Source organism: Sarcophilus harrisii, chromosome 1 (genome assembly GCF_902635505.1).
Source record: "Sarcophilus harrisii chromosome 1, mSarHar1.11, whole genome shotgun sequence".
Lineage (NCBI taxonomy): Eukaryota > Metazoa > Chordata > Mammalia > Dasyuromorphia > Dasyuridae > Sarcophilus > Sarcophilus harrisii.
In genome coordinates this window covers 71,399,618-71,423,638 of record NC_045426.1, presented here as the reverse complement: position 1 = coordinate 71,423,638, position 24,021 = coordinate 71,399,618, and the positions used below count along the sequence as shown (strand labels likewise).

The 24,021-nt window shown below is 32.9% G+C and overlaps 1 protein-coding gene across 7 annotated transcripts in view; it reads right to left on the bottom strand.

The window, feature by feature from the left end:
• Positions 1–24,021, bottom strand: part of GRB10 (growth factor receptor bound protein 10) — a 263,879-nt gene that overhangs the window by 100,312 nt on the left and 139,546 nt on the right. For all 7 annotated transcript variants that reach the window (XM_031957203.1, XM_031957205.1, XM_031957204.1 and 4 more), the window contains 2 exons: positions 13,185–13,404; positions 887–1,028 (listed from right to left, as the gene is read on the bottom strand). In XM_031957203.1, coding sequence (XP_031813063.1) covers positions 887–1,028; positions 13,185–13,404 — 362 coding nt within the window. The remainder of the gene's footprint in view (positions 1–886; positions 1,029–13,184; positions 13,405–24,021) is intronic.

The following is a 24,021-nucleotide window of genomic DNA, read 5'->3' as shown; positions in this document are numbered from 1 at the left end:
TCTGTGTCTGTCTGTCTCTCCCTCTCTCTCAACATATCTTTGCCTTTTCATTCATGTAGTGTTTTCCGAATACAAAGGGATGCACACACATAAAATATACATATGTATATGTATATATTCTTATTTGTTTAAAATAACTCTCCAAGGTACAGAATGACAAGTATTGATAGATTATGGTCTTTTTTGTTGACATACCTCTAAAAAACAACTCTTACTATAATCAATGTTATCAGAAATCAATAAAGTAAATATTATCAGAAGTTAATAAAGTAAATTTGTTTTTATCAAATATCAAATCTAAATCCCAAAGAAGCAATCACATTTTATGTAACAAATCCAAATCCCCCAGAAGTAACCATATTTTATATATGTATATAAACATATGTATATTTGTATACTTGTATACCTACAGATACATATATATACATATCTATATACCCATATATATCTGTATCTATATAGAATATTTCAAAAGTAAATCTCAGTGCACTTTTAAGCTAAAAATACCATGCCTGTCTGTCTCCCACTCTTCCTCCTTCCTTTCTTCCCCCACTGTGTGTTTCTGTCTGTCTCTCCCATCCTCCCCCATCCTCTTCTTCCTCCTTTCCCTTCTCTCTGAAATGGACTTGAGATTTCACTGTGTCTAGGGAACTTTTATCCCTGGGAGGACCTTTCTATGACCAAAGGAAATTAGTCAGTTTGTGAGAAGCATCTGACACTGAATTCTCACTGTAAAAGGTATTATCTGTGTGTCTATAGAAAGAAATGCTACTTTTCCTTCCCTTTCTTTTTCCCCAAAATAACAAACCAATTAATACTCCAAAAAAAAAAAAAAAATCACAAAAAATAATCACTGACTTAAGTCAGAAAGTACAAAATTACTCACCTGTTTACTAGCTGGTTGATTCTGAGGTAAAGAGTTTGTTGTGAGAACAGGAGAATTAGTGGGACTGCAAAGCTCAGGAAATGGATTTGGTATGGCAGGCAGAGACGAGGTTCTAAATTGCTGGTCTTCTTCCTGAAGGCGTCTACAGAAAAGGAAAAATTATCCATTAACAACTGAATATCTTAGCCCCTGAGAAATAAAGTAAAGATGATCCTCCTAAGAATACTGAGATAGCACAGTCATAAATGCTTATCATTTATTGTCCATTCTATCCCACCACATTCTCCTCCTGTTCCAAACCTTTTCATCTCTCCTCATGCCTCTTGGAATATTCCTTCCCCTCCATTTCTTATCAGTTGAGAATCTGCGTCATATTTCTAGTAATGCAACTCAAACTTAAGTGATAGCTCTTTTCATAAAAACTTTGGAATGTTGTCTGCTGTATCTTTATGAATAGAATCTTGGGAACTGATTCTTAAATGCAAAGGGAATGTATGTCTGTAAAATACTAAGATAACTTCTTTTCTGAGCAGACTTGAATTGTTAATAAACATAGCAAGAGTTTAGGAGAAACTGTACAGTTAAATGTTATGGAGAAAGTCTGTGAAGCAATTACAATTAGCTATGATAACAGAATCAATCTGTGAAGGACTTTACTAACATTTTTTGAGGGAGGTTTGATGGCATTTTGAAAGAGCTGAGTTAAACTCTTATTCTGTGGGAAAGACATATTGATGAGAATTAGGACTGAAATTTAAAAATACCTCAAAAGACCAAGCTACCTCAATTGAAGCAATGTACTTTTTAAATCATAAAACAAAGAAACAGGTTAAATGTATGATTTTAAAATAAAATTATAATATGTTAAATGAATCTGTCTCTTCTAGTATTAATGTCTCAAAACACTCAACATTGCATTGTATGTAGTTCAAATGTTAAAGCTGTTGACAGAGAGGTGATTGGCTGTAACCTTTTTTACATTGAATACATTGATGAAAGATTTATTTGTTTGTTTAGAAACTGTTTGGGGTTTGGGGGTGGGGGTGGGGAGTCAGGAAAGACTGACTTTCCTCATCTTGCCCAGACTGGAAGTACAGCTTTTATCCACAGGTCCAATCCCACTGCTGATTGACATAGAATCTTTGACCTGCTCAATTTTTCGACATGGACTATTTTTTTTTTTATTTAAAACTATAGCATGGACCATAAAACTGTATATAGTGTTTCCAATCTGGAAAAACGATCCCTGGAAAGTTACTGATGATGACTTTCTTAAGGAATCTTGAAACCACTTCTAAATTCTCAATATTCTTTAACCTTTTGGAAGTCACGGACTCTTTGGCCACACTTTGGTGTCACAAACACTGATTTTTATCATTTACTAATTGTTTCAGATGCCATCTCCTACATACCAAATATTCAGATCATATGTTCACAACTGGGACTAAGGAGGGGTTTTACATGTTGAATGATGATTCATGTATCAGAAAAACAGAATCATAGTAAATGCTGATGACTGAATAATCACTGAAACCTCCCTAAAAGAGTTAAGAGTAATCTTGACTTAAGGTTAATCTTGTACCCTCTTTAAAATGGTTGAGTTATGAAAGAAAAAAAGGATGTTGATGGACACCAATGAAAATTAAGAAGTTAAAAAGTATTACAAGAAGTATCTAAAAAACTTGCTTATTGATACTCATCCAGTAAAGGGAATTTTCTTTTGAATTTATGATTTTGGATCATTTTAAGATTGAGAGTTATCTTGAGAGGACAATGCACTTAAAAATCAGAAAGACCTGTGGTCAAATCCTGCCCCAGTTACCTATTAGCTGTATAAGTCTGTGCATGTCATTATACTGCTCCAAAATGAAGGAGAGCTCAGTGGTTCCCCTAAAGTTCTTTCCAGCTCCTACAATCCTCAAAAGTTAGAGTGAGCATCCGCAGACCATATAATTCTACCTAGGAGCAGCTAGGTGGTGCAGTGGATGGCTCTCCTGGCTTGGAGTCAGGAAGATCTGAATTCAAATGTGAACTTGCTTGCTAACTTCTGTTTGTCTCAACTTCCCCAACTATAAAATGGGATAACAATTGCACATACTTCTCAAGGTGGTTGCAAAGATAATATCTATAATCAACTTATAAACTTTAAAGTGCTACATAAATACTAGCTATTATTATTTATAATTTCCCAAATTCGCTTTCCCCCATTATCTGTCTTCATTCTTATGGTTGTCTCTACTATGTTTCATGATGTCTCAGAGAGCATTGAAAAGGATTCTGGAGTCATACCAGCAAGTTAAACCAGTAATTTAGCGTGTAATTTAGCCAGATTCAGAAGCTTGGACTCATGTAAAATGACTGAGAACTCTCTTACTATTTATCTTTTCACTTTATCTTGGTCACAATTCCTTCTCAATGTGATCTTAACCTTTTTCAAACTGAAGCTACTTTCCTTATTGGAGGAGACAGAAGAATTTACAGGAGTTCAGAAGATCTACAGTCTCTCTGTCATCTTTTTCCCCACTGAGGCAACTGGGGTTAAATGACTTGTCCAGAGTCACACAGCCAGGAAGTGTTTGTACTCAGGTCCTCCTGACTTCAGGGCTGATGCTCTATTCACTGCACCACCTCACTGCCCCTCTCTGTCATCTTTTTTTAAAAAATAGATGTTGACTACTTTTGTTTTTACATCAGACTCCCCTCTCTTTTCCCTTTCTTCCCTCCTTCTTGAGTCAATCATCCCTTCTTAAAAAAAAAATTTTTTTAAAGAGGAGGGAAAAATTCAGCAGAACTAATCAACACATCAACAAAATCTGATGTTATAGGGAATGTGTTACAATCTGTGAACTCCCACTTCTGTTTTTATTATTAAAACTTTTTTATTTTCAAAACATATACATAGATAATTTTCAACATTCACCCTTGCAAAACCTTGTATTCCACTAAATGTTTTCCTCCCTTTCCTCCATCCCTCTCCTTTAGATGGAAAGTAATCCAATTTATGTTAAACATTTTCAATTCTTCTATACATATTCCACAATTATCTTGCTACACAAGAAAAATCAAATTAAAGTGCAAAAAAAATGAAAAAAAGAAAACAAAATGCAACAAATAACGACAAAAAGAGTTAAAATACTACATGTGGTCCACACTCAAGTTGCCACAGTTCCCTTTCTGGGTTCAGATGACATTCTTCATTCATCATTCAAAATGTGATCTTCATCACAAGATCACTGGAACTGTCTTAAATCATCTCATTGTTGGAAAGAGCCATGTGTATCATAAATGATCATTGTATAATAATCTTGTTGCTGTGTACAATGAACTCTTGGTTCTACTCACTTCACTTAGCATCAGTTCATGTCGCTACTCTCTGAAATCATACTCCTGATCATTTCTTACAGAACAATAATATTACATAACATTCATATACCATAATTTATTCAACCATTCTTCAACTGATGGGCATGCACTCAGTTTCCAATTCCTTGCCATTACAAACAATTTTTGCACCCGTGGGTTGGGTCTTTTTCCCTCTTTAAGATCTCTTCGGGATACAGGCCCAGTAGAGATACTGCTAGTTCAAAGGGTCTGCAGTTTTATAGTCCTTTGGATATAGTTCCAAATTGCTCTCCAGAATGATTGGATCAATTCACAATTCCACCAATAATGTATTAGTGGCCCAGTTTTCCCTCCAACATCTCAATATCTCCTCCAACATTCATCGCTATCTTTTCCTGCCATCTTAGCCAATCTGAGAGGTGTTTAGTGGTACCTCAGAGTTGTCTTAATTTGCATTTCTCTGATCAACTGTGATTTGAAACCCTCACTTCTATAAAGAAGCAAGGAGAAATGTCTTCTCACATCTCTTTGTTAGGATTATACATTTGTGCTTTTCAAGTATCTTTTCATGTTTCTCATATATTCATTATGCTCAGATTTTTTCAAATTCTTATTAATATTTTTATTGTCTGAATTTCCCCTAGGATCTCTTCTCCCTCCCAATAAGTCATCCATATAAAAATAATATTTAAGAGAGAAATAAATCAGCAGAAGCAAACAATATGTTGAAAAAACCTGAAATATATGCAGTGTTTCACACCTGTGGACCTCTCACCTTTGCAAAAGAGTGAAGGTATCTTCTCATGACTTTTCTTTAGGGTTGCACTTGTTCCTTATAATTTTACAACCATCTCTTTCATGTATTTTGTGATTTTGTTCCATCCATTTACATTGTGGTAGTGATTGTATGTATATTATTTTCTTGACTCTGCTTATCTTTGTTTTGCATAATAAGTTCATGTATCTCTCCATGTTTCACTGTATTTATCAAGCTCAATGTTAACAACACAGTAATATCTCATTATATTCATGTACCACCAATTTGTTTAGCCATTCCCCAATGGATGGGCAGTGACTTCATTTCCAATTCTTTGCTACCTATGAAAAAATGCTGCTAGAAGTATATATAATGATTCTATTTTTGTCAGTGACCTCATTGATGTGTGTGTATATAGACAGATAGATAGATAGATAGATACATATCTATCTATGTATCTATATATCTAACAGTGTAACATCTCAGACACAAAGTAAGGAAGTTCTACCTACTTTCTTTACTTAATTCCAATTCCAAACTTCTTTTTGCAATTCATGACTACACCATTTTCTCAAATAAAGAAGCCTGTCTTTTCCTTTTCTTCATACTATAAAGTGTATTAAAGGTCCCTCTTATTGTCTTTAGCATTTGATGTATAGTCTATGAAATTATTACACAAATTAGATGAAATTAGATGTGTTTCCTTCCCTTTTTGGAAATGCATTTCATGATCTAAGTATATTTTAATTCTGTCATTTTTAGAGTATTCCTTTAAAAAAACAAAACTATTTTGTTCTTCTAGTTTTAAAGGAGTTAGTCATAGCAACCAAAAACTTTTGTTGTGTAAATAGATATGCTAATTTAAAAGTCCAAGATATCACAGTGAATGAATGAACTCAGTGTTGTGTAATTATGAAGTCCATTCTTATAATGGCTTGATTATATGCCATTAAAGTTATTTTTAATTTTAACAAGCCTCATGCTTCCCATAACAGCTGTCACCTTGGTATAGGATCCAATTCAAGAGTCTAACCCTTGTTTAAGTAATAGATGACTGACTTAAAAACCATACCCCTCTCTTCATACTCTGGCTTAGAGTCCTAAGATTTAAACCCGTAAGACAAATATGAGGTGGTGTTTTAGGGTAGAGTCCAAGACTCTGGGATTTTTTTTTACTGTTCCATTTGTTCAAGAGAATGCAACTTTGGGAAAGAGAGAGAGAGAAGAAGAGGAAAAGAGATGGGGGGAGGAGAAGAAAAGGGGAAGAAAAAAAAGGAGAGAAACTTTAGAATCTTATTGCTGTGGCTTTAAAATTATTGAAACCTCTTATCGTCCATAAACTACACTCTCTTTCTCTGTGTCTGTCTCTGTCTCTCTCTTTAAATATATACATATATATATATGTCAAAGATGCTATATATCAGTTATTCACAAAGAGAATAACATTACAAATTATTGTGACTTGCTACAATGAAAAGACATTAAGGAGCTTATATAGTTGCTGTTGCCTATGATACAGTGATTATCATTTTCAAATAAAGTATAAGACAGTTCCTGTCATTCTCACACAGGAAATTTTGCTCATTGTTCAAATGGAAGATAGACAGCCATTTAAATAACAAGGGCACACCATAGAAAGAAGACAGTTTCTAAAGATGCAAAATTGTGGGTGGCCCAATGAGCAATGGAGAGAATCATAAGACATGCAAGCAAGATTTTGCACATTACTAAATTATATTATCATCATATTCATATATATATATATATCACATTATCAATGTATATAGTGATGACTTGCATGCAAGAAGCAGTACAGAAGACATTTAGAAAAGGATTAAAAGATGATTAGAGAATATGGACCCATTGAAAAGCAAGAGTAAGAAGTAATGGACAGAGAGGATAATTTGTATGCTAAATAGGTAAATGTGGAAAATTAGAATATCTACATGAAGATCTCTAGCATATTGCATATATCCTGTAAGAAAGATATATTGGGAGGACATGAATGAGCACTGGACTGGAGGGCAAGTATTATTAGACCAGTTACTGTTAGCTCCATTCAAGGGACTAATGGCATTAGTAAGAATATGGATCCATTGAAGTATTTAAAGATAGAATGTTAAGATGCAGAGACTTACACGAACTGATGCTGAGTGAAATGAGCAGGACCAGGAGATCATTATATACTTCAACAACAATACTATATGATGACCAGTTCTGATGGACCAGGCCATCCTCAGCAACGAGATCAACCAAATCATTTCCAATGGAGCCGTAATGAACTGAACCAGCTATGCCCAGAAAAAGAACTCTGGGAGATGACTAAAAACCATTACATTGAATTCCCAATCCCTATATTTATGCACACCTGCATTTTTGATTTCCTTCACAAGCTAATTGTACAATATTTCAGAGTCTGATTCTTTTTGTACAGCAAAATAACGTTTTGGTCATGTATACTTATTGTGTATCTAATTTATATTTTAATATATTTAACATCTACTGGTCATCCTGCCATCTAGGGGAGGGGGTGGGGGGGTAAGAGGTAAAAAATTGGAACAAGAGGTTTGGCAATTGTTAATGCTGTAAAGTTACCCATGCATATATCCCGTAAATAAAAGGCTATTAAATAAAAAAAAAAAAAAGAATGTTAAGATGCTCCAAATGTGGGGCACAATTGAGACCCTAAATATTCCACAAAGCCAAGAGACAATACTGAAGGAACTGGATGAAGTTTAAAAGGGACAGAGAAGAAGGATGTACTTAACTAAGTAGAATGATTTTGGAGTTGGCAGTATGATGTTATTAAATCTTGAAGCAGTTTCAACAAAATGTACTTCACTCAAATTGTTCATGGTTAGCAAGATAACAATATCATACACTTTGAGCTAGAAAGAACACTAGAGAATATTTAGTCCAGATCCATCATTTCACAATGAGGAAACTGAGGGAGGCTAAGTAACAACCACAGTGACTTAAGTAAAGATTAAAGAACATATTTGCTTCAAATGGGCAACTGCTAAAGCTTCATGTCATTTTCTTTCTAACAAGATTCTCTGTGATGCTCCCTAAAGATTCACATATGGAAAAATGTTTAACAATTCGCATGTAAAAGAGTGTACAAACTCAGTATATACTAATATAAACTCACTATTGAAAAAAAAAAACTATTATAGAATTTCTCTGAAAACAAATGGTCATTCTATTTAGAAACCTTGAATAAGTTGATTAAAAACTACTTTATAGCTTTTACACTGTTGATGAGTAACTGATAAGGTAATAATTTAAAATGTGGTTGCAAAACAAGAAGATAAAATTAACTTATTTAAAGAATGGTGAACAATTAACTATTTCAGGGACATTACCAATGGTCAATAAAACTGCCATAAGTAATAATAAAAATGCCTTGTATTTTTAAAAAGCAGGAAATATGACAAATGGACACAACAAAAAAAAGGAACTAGGAATAAAAAAGAACAGAATTAAAAGTATGAACATGATATAATCAAATCTGTATAATAAACCATGACTACAAGGTTCTGATAAAGGCCTCATTTCCAAAATATATAGAGAATTAACTCTAATTTATAAAAAATCAAGACATTCTCCAATTGAAAAATGGTCAAAGGATATGAACAGACAATTCTCAGATGAAGAAATTGAAACTATTTCTAGTCATATGAAAAGATGCTCCAAGTCATTATTAATCAGAGAAATGCAAATTAAGACAACTCTAAGATACCACTACACACCTGTCAGATTGGCTAAGATGACAGGAAAAAATAATGATGATTGTTGGAGGGGATGTGGGAAAACTGGGACATTGATTCATTGTTGGTGGAGTTGTGAACGAATCCAACCATTTTGGAGAGTAGTTTGGAACTATGCTCAAAAAGTTATCAAACTGTGCATACCCTTTGATCCAGCAGTGTTACTACTGGGATTATATCCCAAAGAGATTATAAAGAAGGGAAAGGGACCAGTATGTGCACGAATGTTTGTGGCAGCCCTTTTTGTAGTGGCTAGAAACTGGAAACTGAATGGATGTCCATCAGTTGGAGAATGGCTGAATAAATTGTGGTATATGAATATTATGGAATATTACTGTTCTGTAAGAAATGACCAACAGGATGATTTCAGAAAGGCCTGGAGAGACTTACACGAACTGATGCTGAGTGAAATGAGCAGGACCAGGAGATCATTATATACTTCAACAACAATACTATATGATGACCAGTTCTGATGGACCAGGCCATCCTCAGCAACGAGATCAACCAAATCATTTCTAATGGAGCAGTAATGAACTGAACTAGCTATGCCCAGAAAAAGAACTCTGGGAGATGACTAAAAACCATTACATTGAATTCCCAATCCCTATATTTATGCACACCTGCATTTTTTATTTCCTTCACAAGCTAATTTTACAATATTTCAGAGTCTGATTCTTTTTGTACAGCAAAATAACGTTTTGGTCATGTATACTTATTGTGTATCTAATTTATATTTTAATATATTTAATCTACTGGTCATCCTGCCATCTGGGGGAGGGGGTGGGGGGTAAGAGGTGAAAAATTGGAACAAGAGGTTTGGCAATTGTTGATGCTGTAAAGTTACCCATGTATATGTCCTGTAAATAAAAGGCTATTAAATAAAAAATAAATAAATAAACCATGACTACCCTTAAAAAACCCCACAAGCAACAAAAGTCCCATGTCACCCTGCCATCACAAAGATCTCACTGAAATAGAAATTAATGATTGTATCAATTCTAAATTATTACAGATCTTTCCCATTTCATAGGTGAGGGAAAGTTTGACACAAAAAATTATTTTAAAATTTCATCACAAAATGCAAGGTGAATCAGAAATATATTAAATGGAGGGAGGGAACAGGTATTTATTAAGTACCTACTATAGTTTCAAATATTATCCAATTTGATCCTTACAACAAAAATTAAAGGCAGTAGGTCCTATGATTAGTCTCATTTTAAAGTTGAGGAAATAGAGACTTATCTAGTAACTAGTCTAGTAATCACTACGAAATTTCTTGAGGGTGGCTTTGAAGGCAAGTCTTCTCCACTAGAGAGCCAGTGCTCTGCCCACTGTTGAAGGAGAAATGGTCTAACCAATTTGTGGACTATCTGGGATATCTAGATCAGAAGATGACAACAAAGTTTTTCTAATTTAAGTAAACACCTCTTTTGTGATATGCCCCCCGCCTTGGCAATCTAATGAAGCTTATGGATCCTTTCTCAGAATATTTCTAAATGGATTAAATAAAATACCTAAGACCACAAAGGAAATTCATCATATTGAAGGGGTTATCAAAATATTAAATTTTTTGATTCATAAATCCCAATTTGAAACCCCCTGCTTTAGATGATACATTAAACTCAGTGTGTATCACATGACTACAAATTTCACTGTTATACAATTATTAAGCATTATCATCATTTAATGCTGATTGATCAAAATGTTACTTAGTTCTTAGAAAATATAAGTGCTTTTTCTTAATTTAAGAAAGATTTGACAATATCTTAATGAAATTTACAAAAGGAAAATTTGCCATATTCCCAAACTATAAGCTAGTTCTTTTCTGATTACAGAAATATGAACTGATTATTTAGATTGCTAACACTCAAGATATCTAATGGTTAGTATCTCAATCAGGTTATTAAGCCCATGAAGTTTTTTTTTTTTAATATCTCAAAAAATTGTTTATATTTAAAAACCTCACTGTAAGAAGGGGTCTCATAGGTTTTACCACACTGCCAAAGGAGACCATATTCTACATGAAATAGAAAGATTGAGATTTGAAAATTCCAGAAAAGATGAAACATGTAGGAAATTGTTACCAAGAAGGGATCTGTAAGCCCCTTCAGGATAGCAGCCATGTTTTTACCTTTCTTTGCAGTCTCAGTATTTACTAAAGTGCCTGGAATATTATAATGGATTAATAGATGCATTGACTCAGTATGTTCTGCTAACCTGAGGGAGCTGAAATAAATCTTCTGGGATGGTCACTAGAAAGAAAATCTCCTTAAAAATTACAACTGTGTAAAAGTAGAATTGTGTTCTTAGGATGTCCTGAGTGTTTCCTTATTCTTTGTTGATGAACATTTGTTGAAATGATTTGGAGATGATTCTTCATTGCAGATAATGGCTTCTGAGATATGTTCCAATTCAGAAATTCCCTACAAATTCTTACAAATGATATTTTGAAGTGATTTGTGATTTTAACCATTACACTTGCACTTATCACTAATATCTCTAGAGCAGGGGGTCAAAACCCAAATAGAAAGAGACCACCAAACTATACATAAGGATCTCTATAAGCCAGATATTGAAAACCACAAATTAATATTTTTTATTTATTATTATTTACAATGTTAAATATTTCCTAAATGTATTTTTACCTTGTTTTTATGGACTTGGGAGTACAGCCAACAGTCTATTTATTGGCTGGTAAGATGTTTGATACCTCAATTCCTAGAGCATTGTAAGGTTTGCAAAGGGCTTAATTCACAACCTTGTGCACTAAAGTCACTGAAGCCAGTACCATCATCTTGAAGAAGTAATCTTATTTATTAAAATTGAGACACCTTCTTAGAAGTAGATATAAAAAACATTGGAGCATATAGGTTACATTCAGAGTGTTAAAAAAGAAACACAACTTAATACTCTACAAAATTCTTTCTAAGGAAAAATGTGTCCTAAAAGGAAGTACAGAAAAAAACCAAGCATTGGTCCCTTCAGTTAAACAAAGAACCGAGCTATGGCATATATCATTAAGGACAGAATTCTCTTTTTTACTTCTACTATATTGCATTTTGCTTTGCTTTTTGGTGATTTTACTGGTCTTCTGTTTTTATATTACATGAATTTATAAATTATTCCAATTTCACAAGGAGTTTCTTGTAACAAAGCAAAACTATTACATAAAACTAATGTAGAAAAAAACAGTATTTTTTTTTTAGTGGATGACTACTCGTTGAAAAGATATGGAGATGATTCTTCACTGAGATAATAGTAGACTAATCTGAAAATAAAATTTCGTATATTTAGCATTCTTTACCTCTCTTTTTAAAAACAAAAAAAATTAAAATATATTTTTTCTTCTCCCACTCCCACTCAATTGGAAAAAACTATACTTAAAACAAATATTCATAATCAAGCAAAAACCAATATTCTCCCAATGGCTATATATACACACCCTTTATTCCACACCCCAAATCCATCACTCCTCTGTCATGTATATCATGTTTCATCATTAATACTATAGAATCATGAATTCTAGAATCTACAAGTAGAGTGTACCGAGTGGTTTTTGAAGTAAATAGTGGGTAAATACAACTGTCATTACCTAAAGAGAAGTAACTTGGCCACCATACTTGAAGTAATTGATATCTAATAGACTGAAACAGAGGATCAGGAAGCAGGAAGAAAGAAGGCTGTGGTTACAGAGGGGACAAAAAGTAGCCCACTTATGTTTCCTAGTTCAAAGGCAGAAAATTATAAAAGAAAGCACAATATATTTACTTGTGTACTAGTCACAGGTCCATTTTTTGATCCAATCAAACCAGAATAAAATGCATGAAAATTATGTAATTTTCCAAGAAAAAGCATTTACCTACAGTGTTAAAAATTATAGTCTCATGGAGGGAGAGTTGGAGATCAAGAATACAACTAAGCATTCTGCTTACTGTCCAAAAGGTGGGTACTTATTATTCCAAAGATGGGAAGGTCTTTCAGACGCTTCTGTTTGTAAAAGGCATTGTGCTAAGTAACAGCATCTCCTCAATGATATCCACAGTCTAACCTCCTCATTTTATAGAGGAGCAAAGAAAGAACAGAAAGGCATGCTTAAAACCATATCGCTAATAAGCTCTGGGGCAGTTTTTAAATTTAGATCCAGTTCTCATCTACTACATAAAACATCTCCCAATTTTAAAATCATTAGCAAAACAAACTAACAAAATTTTATTATTTGTAATATATTTGCCTAGTCAAAGAAAAGTAAATAACTTGAAATATATATTTCTATCATTTTCAAGTTAACCTATCCATCACGTGTACACAAATCAATAGATAAAAATGAAAAGAGTAGGTTCAGCATAATTTACGTGCAAAGTACATGGGTTACTCACAATCCCTTCATTCAATAGACACAATAACTCTTCAAGAAGCTTTCTTATCCTACCTGACTGCTAGAATGTGCATGGGTTGAGAGCGCTGAACTTTCTGCTTCGGGGACACTTGCTGCTGGAGGGCATTTGTTCCTGAGGTTGGCAACTGGCTACGGTTATGTTGACCATTTTGAAGGAGGGGGGCAGTTTCTGACTGCATGCTACATGTAGAATACAAACTTTCAAATGAGGAGTTCATGTCATTTACCAAAGCTTCCAAGTCCACATCGTCATCTGAAAACAAACAAACACAAAAAGTTTAAGATGACAAATGACAGTTCATTCGGTAATGGAAGCCAGATCTTAGCAAGATCATACAGTTATTAGTAGTATTAGTAGTAATAATTTTGGACAAGTCAACTTTTCAGCATTCTAGTCAAAAAGTATCAAACATACATTTGGTCACATGCACCCTGAACCAAATTAAAATGTAACTGGGAAATAAAATACAATTTAAATAAATATATTTATAACAAATATAAAATATAATTTTGACAAAATTAAAATACAATTAAATATAGATGACATATGGATTCTTACATATGATTTAATGGCCCCATTTCTATATAAGTGTGACAACATTGCTCTAAAAAACTATAAAATGCCGAAAATGTATTAACATGCACTGGTGGAGAGTTTCTGTGCCACTGAAATCAGAGGTACAATTCTTATCTTTATTCTTATGGAATTATGGGTCTGTATTGCCTTTCCCCCTATATATAGTGAGCCCCTTGAAAGAGACAGCTTTATTTTTTATTTTGTATCTCTAGTGCCTAACTGAGACAGAAGCATTGAGGACCTTAATAAATACTTGTTAATTGACTGTCAGGGCTACTATGAGAAAATTAGTTTGGAAGCCTCAAATTTTTTTTAATGTATTAAGGTAAAATTGTATTGGGTAGGGAGTATGAAGTATACATTCTGAATTGTTCAAGAATTCCTAGACACATGTCCCAAATCTTGTCCTTTTCTGAGGTGCTTTAATTTTCTTTTCTCTTTTTCACCTATCAAATTTCTACGTACATTCCAAGGCTTCTTACCTCTTCCAGTAAGCCTTGCTGATCCCTGATCTCAGTAGACTTCCAACCCAGAAATAAATTATCTCTGACATCTCTGAAACTGTGAAATCTTAAAAGTTGAAAGCGAAATCAGAGTCTATGTACAATCCCTAACATACAACAAAAATTCACTTTAATATAATTCCCTAATAAGTTATTTCAAATGGCCCTAATTACTAGTTGTGTGATTGTAAGTCACTTAACTTGTGTTTGCCTCAGTTTCCAAGTATGAAATGGGGATAATAGCAGGGTGTTGTCAGGATCAAATGAGACAATAATTGTAAAGTGTCCAGGCGCTTAATAAATAAATGTTCCTTTCCCATTTCCACATTTCACTTTATATTATATTCCTAATTCTCTAGATAGCAAGCGATATATCTCTCTCAAGGCCTAGCACAGTGTTTAATCTAATATATAGTAGATATTCAACAAATAATTCTTGATGAATTTTGTGCCTGTCAAAACATAAATCTCACTAATTTATGAGTACATTGAATATTGAGTCTAGAAGGCACTCTCACTGGAGGTAGCAAAATGACTTATTTAATTAATTTCTAGAAGGTACTCTCATTTGAGTAGCAGAATGATTTATTTAATTACATGCCTTTTAAAGTTAATATTTAAAATAGGTTGCCTGTTCTACACATTCACTAATTCTAAGAGTTGATCAGAAAGTTGCTCAATAGTAAGTGAAAACTCATCCCAACCTAGAAATCTGTCATGGGTAATCCACAAAGTGAGAAGGGAGCATGACTGGGTGGATAAAAAGCTGATGTTAAGTCCCCGGCATTCTATCTCCCGTGCCACCAAATTGCTATTTCTCTTATTCGTAATAATGACTTGGGTCACTTTAGGCAGAATAGGGTTAAGAAGAGAAGATCTCAAGAGTTCCTGACCCAGGTTTAAATCCTAAATTCTAAGAGTTTGTGCTCCTGTGGGCTAATTAATAACCAAAAACTAGTGTGGGAAGACCTGGATTCACAAACAGCTCCAGCAATCCTTTTAGTTTGATTGACTGATTGGCACCCGAAGAATTTTTTCCTCTAATTTACTGAAATATGAGGTTGTACATACTTACTTAATAATTCATTTATTGAAAAAGATTTGTTAAACGATAACTTGGATTATGACTCGTATTTGAATGCAGATGACTCTTAAATCTTTAACTTCAGCCCCAATTCCTTCTGCTGAGTTTTAGAGTCATGTTTCCAACAACCTGCTAGATGTCCTGTCAGCACCTCAAACTCAATGTATTTAAAACCTGTCCCAACTCATCCTCTTTTCTAAGGACAACTCTTATTACTTATTCCCTGTATCTGTTGGCAGCTCCACAGTTCTCCTTGTCAACCAACCCATGCTTGTAATCTCAGTCATTTTTGACTACGCCCTCATAACAAGTCACTCACAAAGTCTTGTCCATTCTCTCTCCACAATTATCTCTTGCACCTGTCCTCTCTTTATCCCTGTGTCTGAGTCTTTTCCATTCTCAGATCCCAAATAAAAATGGTTGCCAGAATAATCCACACACACTTCTAACTTTGATCAGGTCATCTTGTTGTTGCTTTAGTGCTTACTCCAATAAGATTCTTCACATTTTAATCTTATAGTCAAGTCCTCTTCCTTCCCAATTTTTCTATTGTGCCATTTTGTTCCCATCAGTCTTTCTAGTCTTATAATAATAGCTCTGAAATCCTTTATGATCTAGCTTTATATTGGCTCACATTCATTTCCTGATTTTATTCCTCACTATCCCACCCTTATATGTGTGCTTGTACTATTCTCTTTATTTTAAAACCCCACTATCTATCCTCCCTCATGTTCAATGTCCCAGTTTAAATGCTACTTCTCATATTAAACCTTCATATGTTTCTCAAATCAAAAATGTGGTCTCTTGTTCTAAACTCTCATCAGATAAAGGAAGAATAAATGTATTAGACTGTTGCATATATTGTCAAATTCAGCTATATTGCTGAAAAATAAAGGAATATTAAAGGGAGGTTATTTTGGGAATCAAGTACATTTATATAAGTAATAAACAAACATTTTGATAAAGTGACTGGAATGGAAAAAAAGGTTATGACTTAATATATCATAGAAAATTCTTTGACATAAATATCCCATCTCTAGTAAAAATAAATTAAAATGGACTGTTCTTGAAGCTCTATCATGATCACTTTTAACATGATTGTGTAACTTCTGTAACATCAGAAATAAAATCTGTTTCTGCTCAGCAGAAAAGCCACACAGTTTTAGTCCATTTTTAGTAACTCAACACTGGAGCTAGTAAAATAGTAGATTGATAAAACCAAACTTTTAAAAACTGCTTTCTTGAAATTCAAACAAATTTCCTATTTATATTAATTTGCCAAAATTTAAATTTATTTAAATACTGAAATCAGGTATTATGTAAAAGCAAAAGATGGAATAATTTAATAATCATTTATTTTAAATATAATAGAAATTTTAAGTTTTTTGCTGTGATGTTGTATTGATGAGTCAAGTAAAAGTCCAAAGCTAATATGAGGAGCTCTGTTTGCCATTTTATTTTATTTATTTATTATTTTTAAAAAATTATAATAACTTTTTATTGACAGAACCCATGCCAGGGTAATTTTTTACAACATTATCCCATGCACTCACTTCTGTTCTGATTTTTCCCCTCTCTCCCTCCACCTCCACCCCGAGATGGCAAGCAGTCCTATATATGTTAAATATGTCGCAGTATATCCAGGATACAATATATATGTGCAAAACCAAACAGTTCTCTTGTTACACAGGGAGAATTGGATTCAGAAGGTAGAAATAACCCAGGAAGAAAAACAAAAATGCAATCTGTTTGCCATTTAAATATGTATAAAACATATTTAGTATTAAAATATAAAAATATAAAGTATATATACTTGAGTATAAAATATAAATATAAATAAAAGATATTTCAAAAAAAATCTGATGGGTGAACATAAAACAAACAAACAAACAACAAAGTAGTTTGGTATTCTGTAAAAAATGTTAGAATTCAAAATTGGATAGCCATCTGATATTCCCTAAGTGTGTGACTGCAGACAAGCTGACATCACTTTGGGTCACAATTTCTTTATATTTAAAATAACAAAAAGACTTACAATAATGGCAACCAACATGGCTTCTTCCTATTGATACATTCTGCAATCTAGCTACACTAGCCCATTAGTTTGATCTCCAATGTGACACTTCATTTCCTGACCCTGTGTCTTTTCATAGACTGTAAACTCATGCCTGGAATACTCTTCCATCTTTCTCAGTTATTTACCACACCACCCTTAGTGCCTTTCTTTTGAATTTTCTGCCCTTTACTCTGTATAGATTTTGTAAGTTTCTCTTCTCAGGAGAAAGTAAGCTCCTTGAAGGCAGAAATCATGTTTTTGTTGTTCTTTTTTATCTTTCAGTCCTTAGCACAGTGTCTGGAACACAGTAAATGCTAAATGAGTGCTTTTGATTAACTGTAGGTTAATGGGAAAATATGGCTAAAAAAAAAAATCACAGAAGAAAAGGTAAGGAAGAGTCATTAATCTTCATTTCTAAAGAAGGTATTTGCACTAATTAAGGTGCAGATGCATCAATCAAAGCATGTAGTTGATGAAAAACCTATAAAAATACTTCAATATGTATTTTAAGTTTACTATATATGTAGGAGAATAGCATGTTAGAGCTAGCTGCTCCACAAAGACAATAAATCAGGACTTGAGAGAAACAAAGGAAGATTGACATTAAGAAAAAATAGTGGACTCAATAACATATACACAAATGACACTCAAATACTACCAAACTCGGATTGAAATGACTGATCCCAGATAAAGCAAAAACATATTAGACTGTTGTATACATTGTCAAATTCAGCTATACTGCTAGGGGAAAAAAAGGAATATTAAAGAGAGATTATTCTGAGAATCAAGTATAATATTTATATAAGTTATAAAGTATAAAACATATTTAGTATTAAAGTATAAAAATATAAAGTATATACTTGAGTATAAAATATAAAGATTATAAATAAAAGATATTTCAAAAAAATCTGATGGGTGAACATAAAACAAACAAACAAAAAAGTAGTTTGGTATTCTGTAAAAAATGTTAGAATTCAAAATTGGATAGCCATCTGATATTTCCTAAGTGTGTGACTGCGGACAAGCTGACATCACTTTGGGTCACAATTTCTTTATATTTAAAATAACAAAAAGACTTACAATATCTATATCACAGGGTAAGTTCCAATGAGATGACATTTTGTAAAATATTTCAGAAAGCTTGAAGTGTTCTATAAATCATAGTTATTATTTACAAGAATGGTATCTGAAGTCTTGTCCACAAAGACAAATATTTTAGAGTAGGAATGAGTCTTAGTAGATAAAAATTCATATTCCTATAACCTGCTTTCCCTGCTATTAATTATTTGTAAGACTAGACTAGCTGATTTCAATATTTGGATAAAATACCTTAGATTTATTTAGGAAAAAAAACACAAAACCAAAAAAATAATGGTTTCTTCCTTTCCTCCCTTGATATATGGCCACAAGTTATTAAAAAAGGGAAAAAAATGCTTGGAGTACTTTTTTTCTCCAGGAACTAGTAAAACAATAACATAATACATTCTAATCACAGAATGCTAGAGATGGAAGAGACAGTAAGTAATTAGTCTTGCCCCCTGATTTAACAGAAAAAGAGAACAGAGCCCATTAAGAGACTGCTCAGATAGAAATGGTAGGGAAGTATCTTGCTTGGGATTTGACACATGAGGAAAAATGAGACCCTGAGAGAATAAAGAGCCTTCTTCCATATTAAAGAGTAAGTTAGAAGCAGAAATAAGACTAGAACCAGGCTTTCTCACATTTTGTCCATTGGTCTTCCTGCTACACCATATTGCCTTTTCTATGCCAAAATTTTTCCTTTAAAAATACTAAAAACAGATTGAAATATTTAAATTGTTATTCTTACACATACACACATGCACACACGATGTGCTGCACTTAAAACCCAATAAAAACAATTCCATATTTCCAACAAGACAAATTAAAATCTGTCAGTTTTTGGTGATTGAACCAGTAAATAATTAAGCACACTATAATTATATATCAGTCTTCACCAGTTCAAAAATGTTTGTTTTAAGGTATAGCTAAACAGGTCGCAATGAGCTTGGACACTTGACTCATTTGTCTTTGACACAGCATAGCCTGTCTGTCATTTGGGGAGGGGGTGCAGAATGCAGCTGTGCAGCTTCCCCCCTGAGCTAATTCAAGCATGGGCACGCCCTCATTTCAGGCCTGAGACAGTTACAAAGAAGGTTTGTTCCCCTCTGTGCTTCTCTGGCAGAAAGACTTCATTCATTTCCCAAAAACAATAAAGTTTTGTGAGTTGTACATGAAAGCTTTCTCAACAATCAATTCTCAATTACCCACACGTGGATTATCCGCACTCTGAATTATCAGGAATCATTAAAAAAAAAAAAAAATCCTTCAGTTACTCAGATTGCTTCTGGATCATCTCAACTATAACATAAAAGGTTGGAGAGAATAATAAGTATCTCCTCAATTAGTCATTTTTATTTGACTTTAATCATTCTCAATGCACCTACCTACAATTCAACCAATATTGAATTATCTCTTAGAATAAAGAAAAATTTAAGTAAAATTCAGAAAACAAACAAAACTGACATGTGTTGAGAGAATGCAAACTTGTTTTAATATTAATCTTCAGTAAGATTTAAAATAAATTTGATGCTAAAAATTTAGGTTATGCTATAAAGTTTAGTGAAAATGCGCTTTTATCTGTTTTGTTGGGGTATTTTTTGGAGGGGAAAAAGATCATCAGTTATTCTTTAGCGTGGACAGCTGAGATTTTTCTGTGTGATCTAACCTCATTTTGAGAATTTCACTTAGTAGTGTTATTGTAATGCTTTTAATTTATGACCATCTCATACACATATTTTTGAGCTTCTCAGTTTAGAATGCATCATTCAGTGTCAAAGGTAGTAGAGAACAAAGAAATTATCTAATCCAGTAAATACAATAATGAAATGCTATTAACCTCTGATTAACTGCAATGATCAATCTTGTTCACATGGAAAAGAGAAGAAAATATACTTCCTACTGTAGATAGAAAAGAGGGAAGATAATCATTATGAAAATGTATATTCTACATATAGATACATAATATTTGCATGCATAAATACACACATGTACAAATTTCTATGTGTAAATACATATGTATATAAATATGTTTAAATACATGTGCATACCTACACACATAAACACATATGTATTTATTTCTTCTTTCTGGTAGCTACTTTATTGGATGAGTTTTGTTTAATCAACCATAAACCATTTATTAATGACTACTTGCATTGGAGATTACTAAATATTTCTTAATTAGTAAATCTGCAAACTAATTAAGAAATGTTTAGTAACATCTGAGAGAAGAGTTTCAGTCAATTAGAAACCATAATTTCAAGGAAATGAGAAGTGAGTGGGATATAAGGAATACAAACAACTTTTTCTAGGAGTTTGGCTATGAATGTAGGGAGAGAAAACAATGATTTGAAGACAAAGGATGATCTGAAGGCTTTTGTTGTTAAAGGATAAGGAGGTCTAGGTATTTTCAAATACGGGGTAAAGAACCAGTGGATTAGAATCATATTTTCTATAAATATTGCAAGAGAGTCTGCCTAATATACAGGGTAGCTTCATCTAAGTTTTCCCAAGTACAGTATACATGGTTCATAAGAACAATTTATTCTAATGACCATAAAGATGGCTCAAGCAGGCCTGTGGGGCACTTAGAGCTCAGCAAGACATTAAATATTCCAAAGTCAACCACTATATCCTGGGCCCTCACTACTTGTCCGGACTTTTGTGTTGTCACTAGACTGATCATTCTGAAAAAAGGCTGTGGTTTAATTGTTTTGAGTTTAACCAAGTCATGTCTAAGTCAAGTTATCATTCATATTGTGATGCCATGAATACATAAATACAAAGTACAAACAACAATTTGCTTTGGGTATAAACTCAGAAGGTGCAAAAACCTAATTCTTGACCCCATTAGCTTACATTCTAATAAGAGGTACCTAAGTAGGTCCATCCATAATACACAAGAGTAGATATAAAGCAAAATCTTCCTTTGTTATGATGGAAGACAAAAGGGGTTAGAAGTAATATTGACAAATAATTTACACATAGAATGACAGGGGCTAGCAACTTCATTTGGGGTTTTGTATTTCAGTTTTGTCTAATGTAAAAATGCAAGAGTTGAGCTAACTATGCTTTGTGATAGCTTCTAATTCTAAAGCTCCATATCCAACAAATTATAGAATATCCAGCCCAAACCAGATGCTTAATAATCTTTGTTGTGTAATAGATATAAAAAAGAAAATAAAACAAAACCTAGACAAATATTATGACTGAGGGTAGAGGAAGACATTATCTAATTCTTCATTTGACAGAAATGAGAAAAATGAGACCCAGAATTGAAATGAGTTGCTACCCCAGGGGGCTCTAAACAGGGATGGGAAAAAAATCCAGTAGAGGTCTTCCCACTGAGTCCCATGGACAATTCTGATAAACTGCTGAGGAAACAAAAATGATATTTCAAGGAAGTTATAAAGTCCTGGTGGCTAAGTGAGGGAACTTCAAAAACTCCCTGGGGCATCAATTAGGACTTATAAATATTTATCTAAACAGTCATTAATGGTTACTTGGCTAAAGTGAATTTGGTTAAATTCTAATGAGGATTGATAATTGAATCCTCTGAAAGAGTTCTGAAGATTGATTTTAAAGAGGTAAGACTTCATAATATATTGCAGTACCATACTAATGAAGTTTCTGAAATATTCATATCTCAATGACAAGATTCAATTAAATAAGAAGTAATTATTTGGCAGATTATAGTTTATGTTTATATTTAATGGCAGATGAACTAGGTGAGAACAATAAAAATACTAAACTATACAAATAGACTAGAAGTCTCATCCCCTTCGATATTTTTTCCAATGATATTTATTGAAATTCAACTCATGTTTGCCTATCCTATTTGACTCTTGTCTAAAACAACAATGTAATAACTCACATTTAAGTGCTTTAAATTTTACAAAATGAGGGCAGGGCTTTCTTTGACCCTTTTTTGAGAGAGGGGGATATCAACTCAGTATCTGACACGTAATTGGTACTTAATAAATGTCTGTTGCCTTGACAGCTCATTTGATGCTCTGTCAACAACAATGTCCAGCAGATATTATTATAATCCCCAGTTTTTAGATGAGAAAATGAAAATTTATAGGTTAAGTAACTTGGCCAGCATCTCAATTCATGTCCACTGCTTTTTCTCTGTTTAAGTTTCTTAAATACGCATACAAACAAATGCATACATTTGGATCTCTGATTTCTACAACATGGATAATTATGAGTAGAAACTCTCTTGTGAAATATATCAAAATAGATATATAGATATCAGCAATTCATATGTAACATAAAGCCAAAATAAGTATTGTGTATCAATATAAGTGTATATAATGTATGTTTCTGAAAAGTTGCCTTAAATATCTTTCTATGTAGAAAAATTTTTTCCTTTAGAGTTCTATTATAATTTACAAAATAAAGAATAATGTGATTATGTATATTAAACAAGGAATCTGTCTATATTACCTTCTTATTTAAAGTGGATACTTTCAACAAGCTATATGATCTGCTTGCCAAGGAAAAATCATTGGGTAAGAAAATTCTCTGCAGTACTGGTAAGAAAAAGGAGACCTGGTATAGTTTGGGGTATAATTAACACAAAATGTGCTTTGATTTAATTCATATGTAATCCTTATTTTCCTAAAAGAATTCTATTTGTTAACCTCACAGCACCATCTAGTGTCCTTTGTATTATTAATGATGGTTGAAAATGGACATTGGAATAATTTAAGAAATTAAATGAACATCTTAAGGAAATTCTTTTTAAATTTTTTTAGGATTTTAAAAACATGGTTTCTCAAAAGCTAATTCTATGGTATTCATTCTTTATAGACCCAATTTACTGACTGAGCCACACATATTAATTGTTCTTCTCTTAATCCTGATTTCAATCCTTTTTTAAAAATCCACATAGTATTCTATAGAATAATAATAATAGGCTGTTTTTTTTAAAAGGATTGTTTTAATCTTGTTATGCTACATTGTGATAATTTGCACAGGCAATAGAAATATGTACTTCAATAAGAAACTACATAACAAAAGTCACCAAAAATACTGGCTCAAGAGCTCAAATTCTTACAAAAGTCTATCTTGAGAAGTAATTGAAAGGTCCAAGCAGCTAAAATTTGGGACAATAGAGCTTACCATTCTATTACTCTTTGTTAAGAACCAAATATTTCTGCGCTCTATATAATGCAGAAATACTTAATATGCAGTAAGTAAAATCTCTTTTCTGTAAATATCCAGAATAAAATGATGAGCTAAAAATAGTGGGGCTATAATATTCTTATTGATTATATTTCAAAAATTATTAGGCCAATTAAAAAGAAATACTCAAATAAAAACAAAAATAAGTCATAAAAATTTCATCTGTTTGAAACAATCAAAATCAAAAACATTATTTCCAAAATCACAAAGCACTGGGGATTGAAAGGATTTACCTCAGTGCCTGGTACATAGCAGGCCCTTAATAAATGTTAACTGATCGATTTATATAAGTGAATTCTAATTCAATCTGTATCTGAAATACAATTCTCTATATAATTGTACCTGTCCTGGCAAATGATTATCCAGGTTTTGTTAAAGGCCTC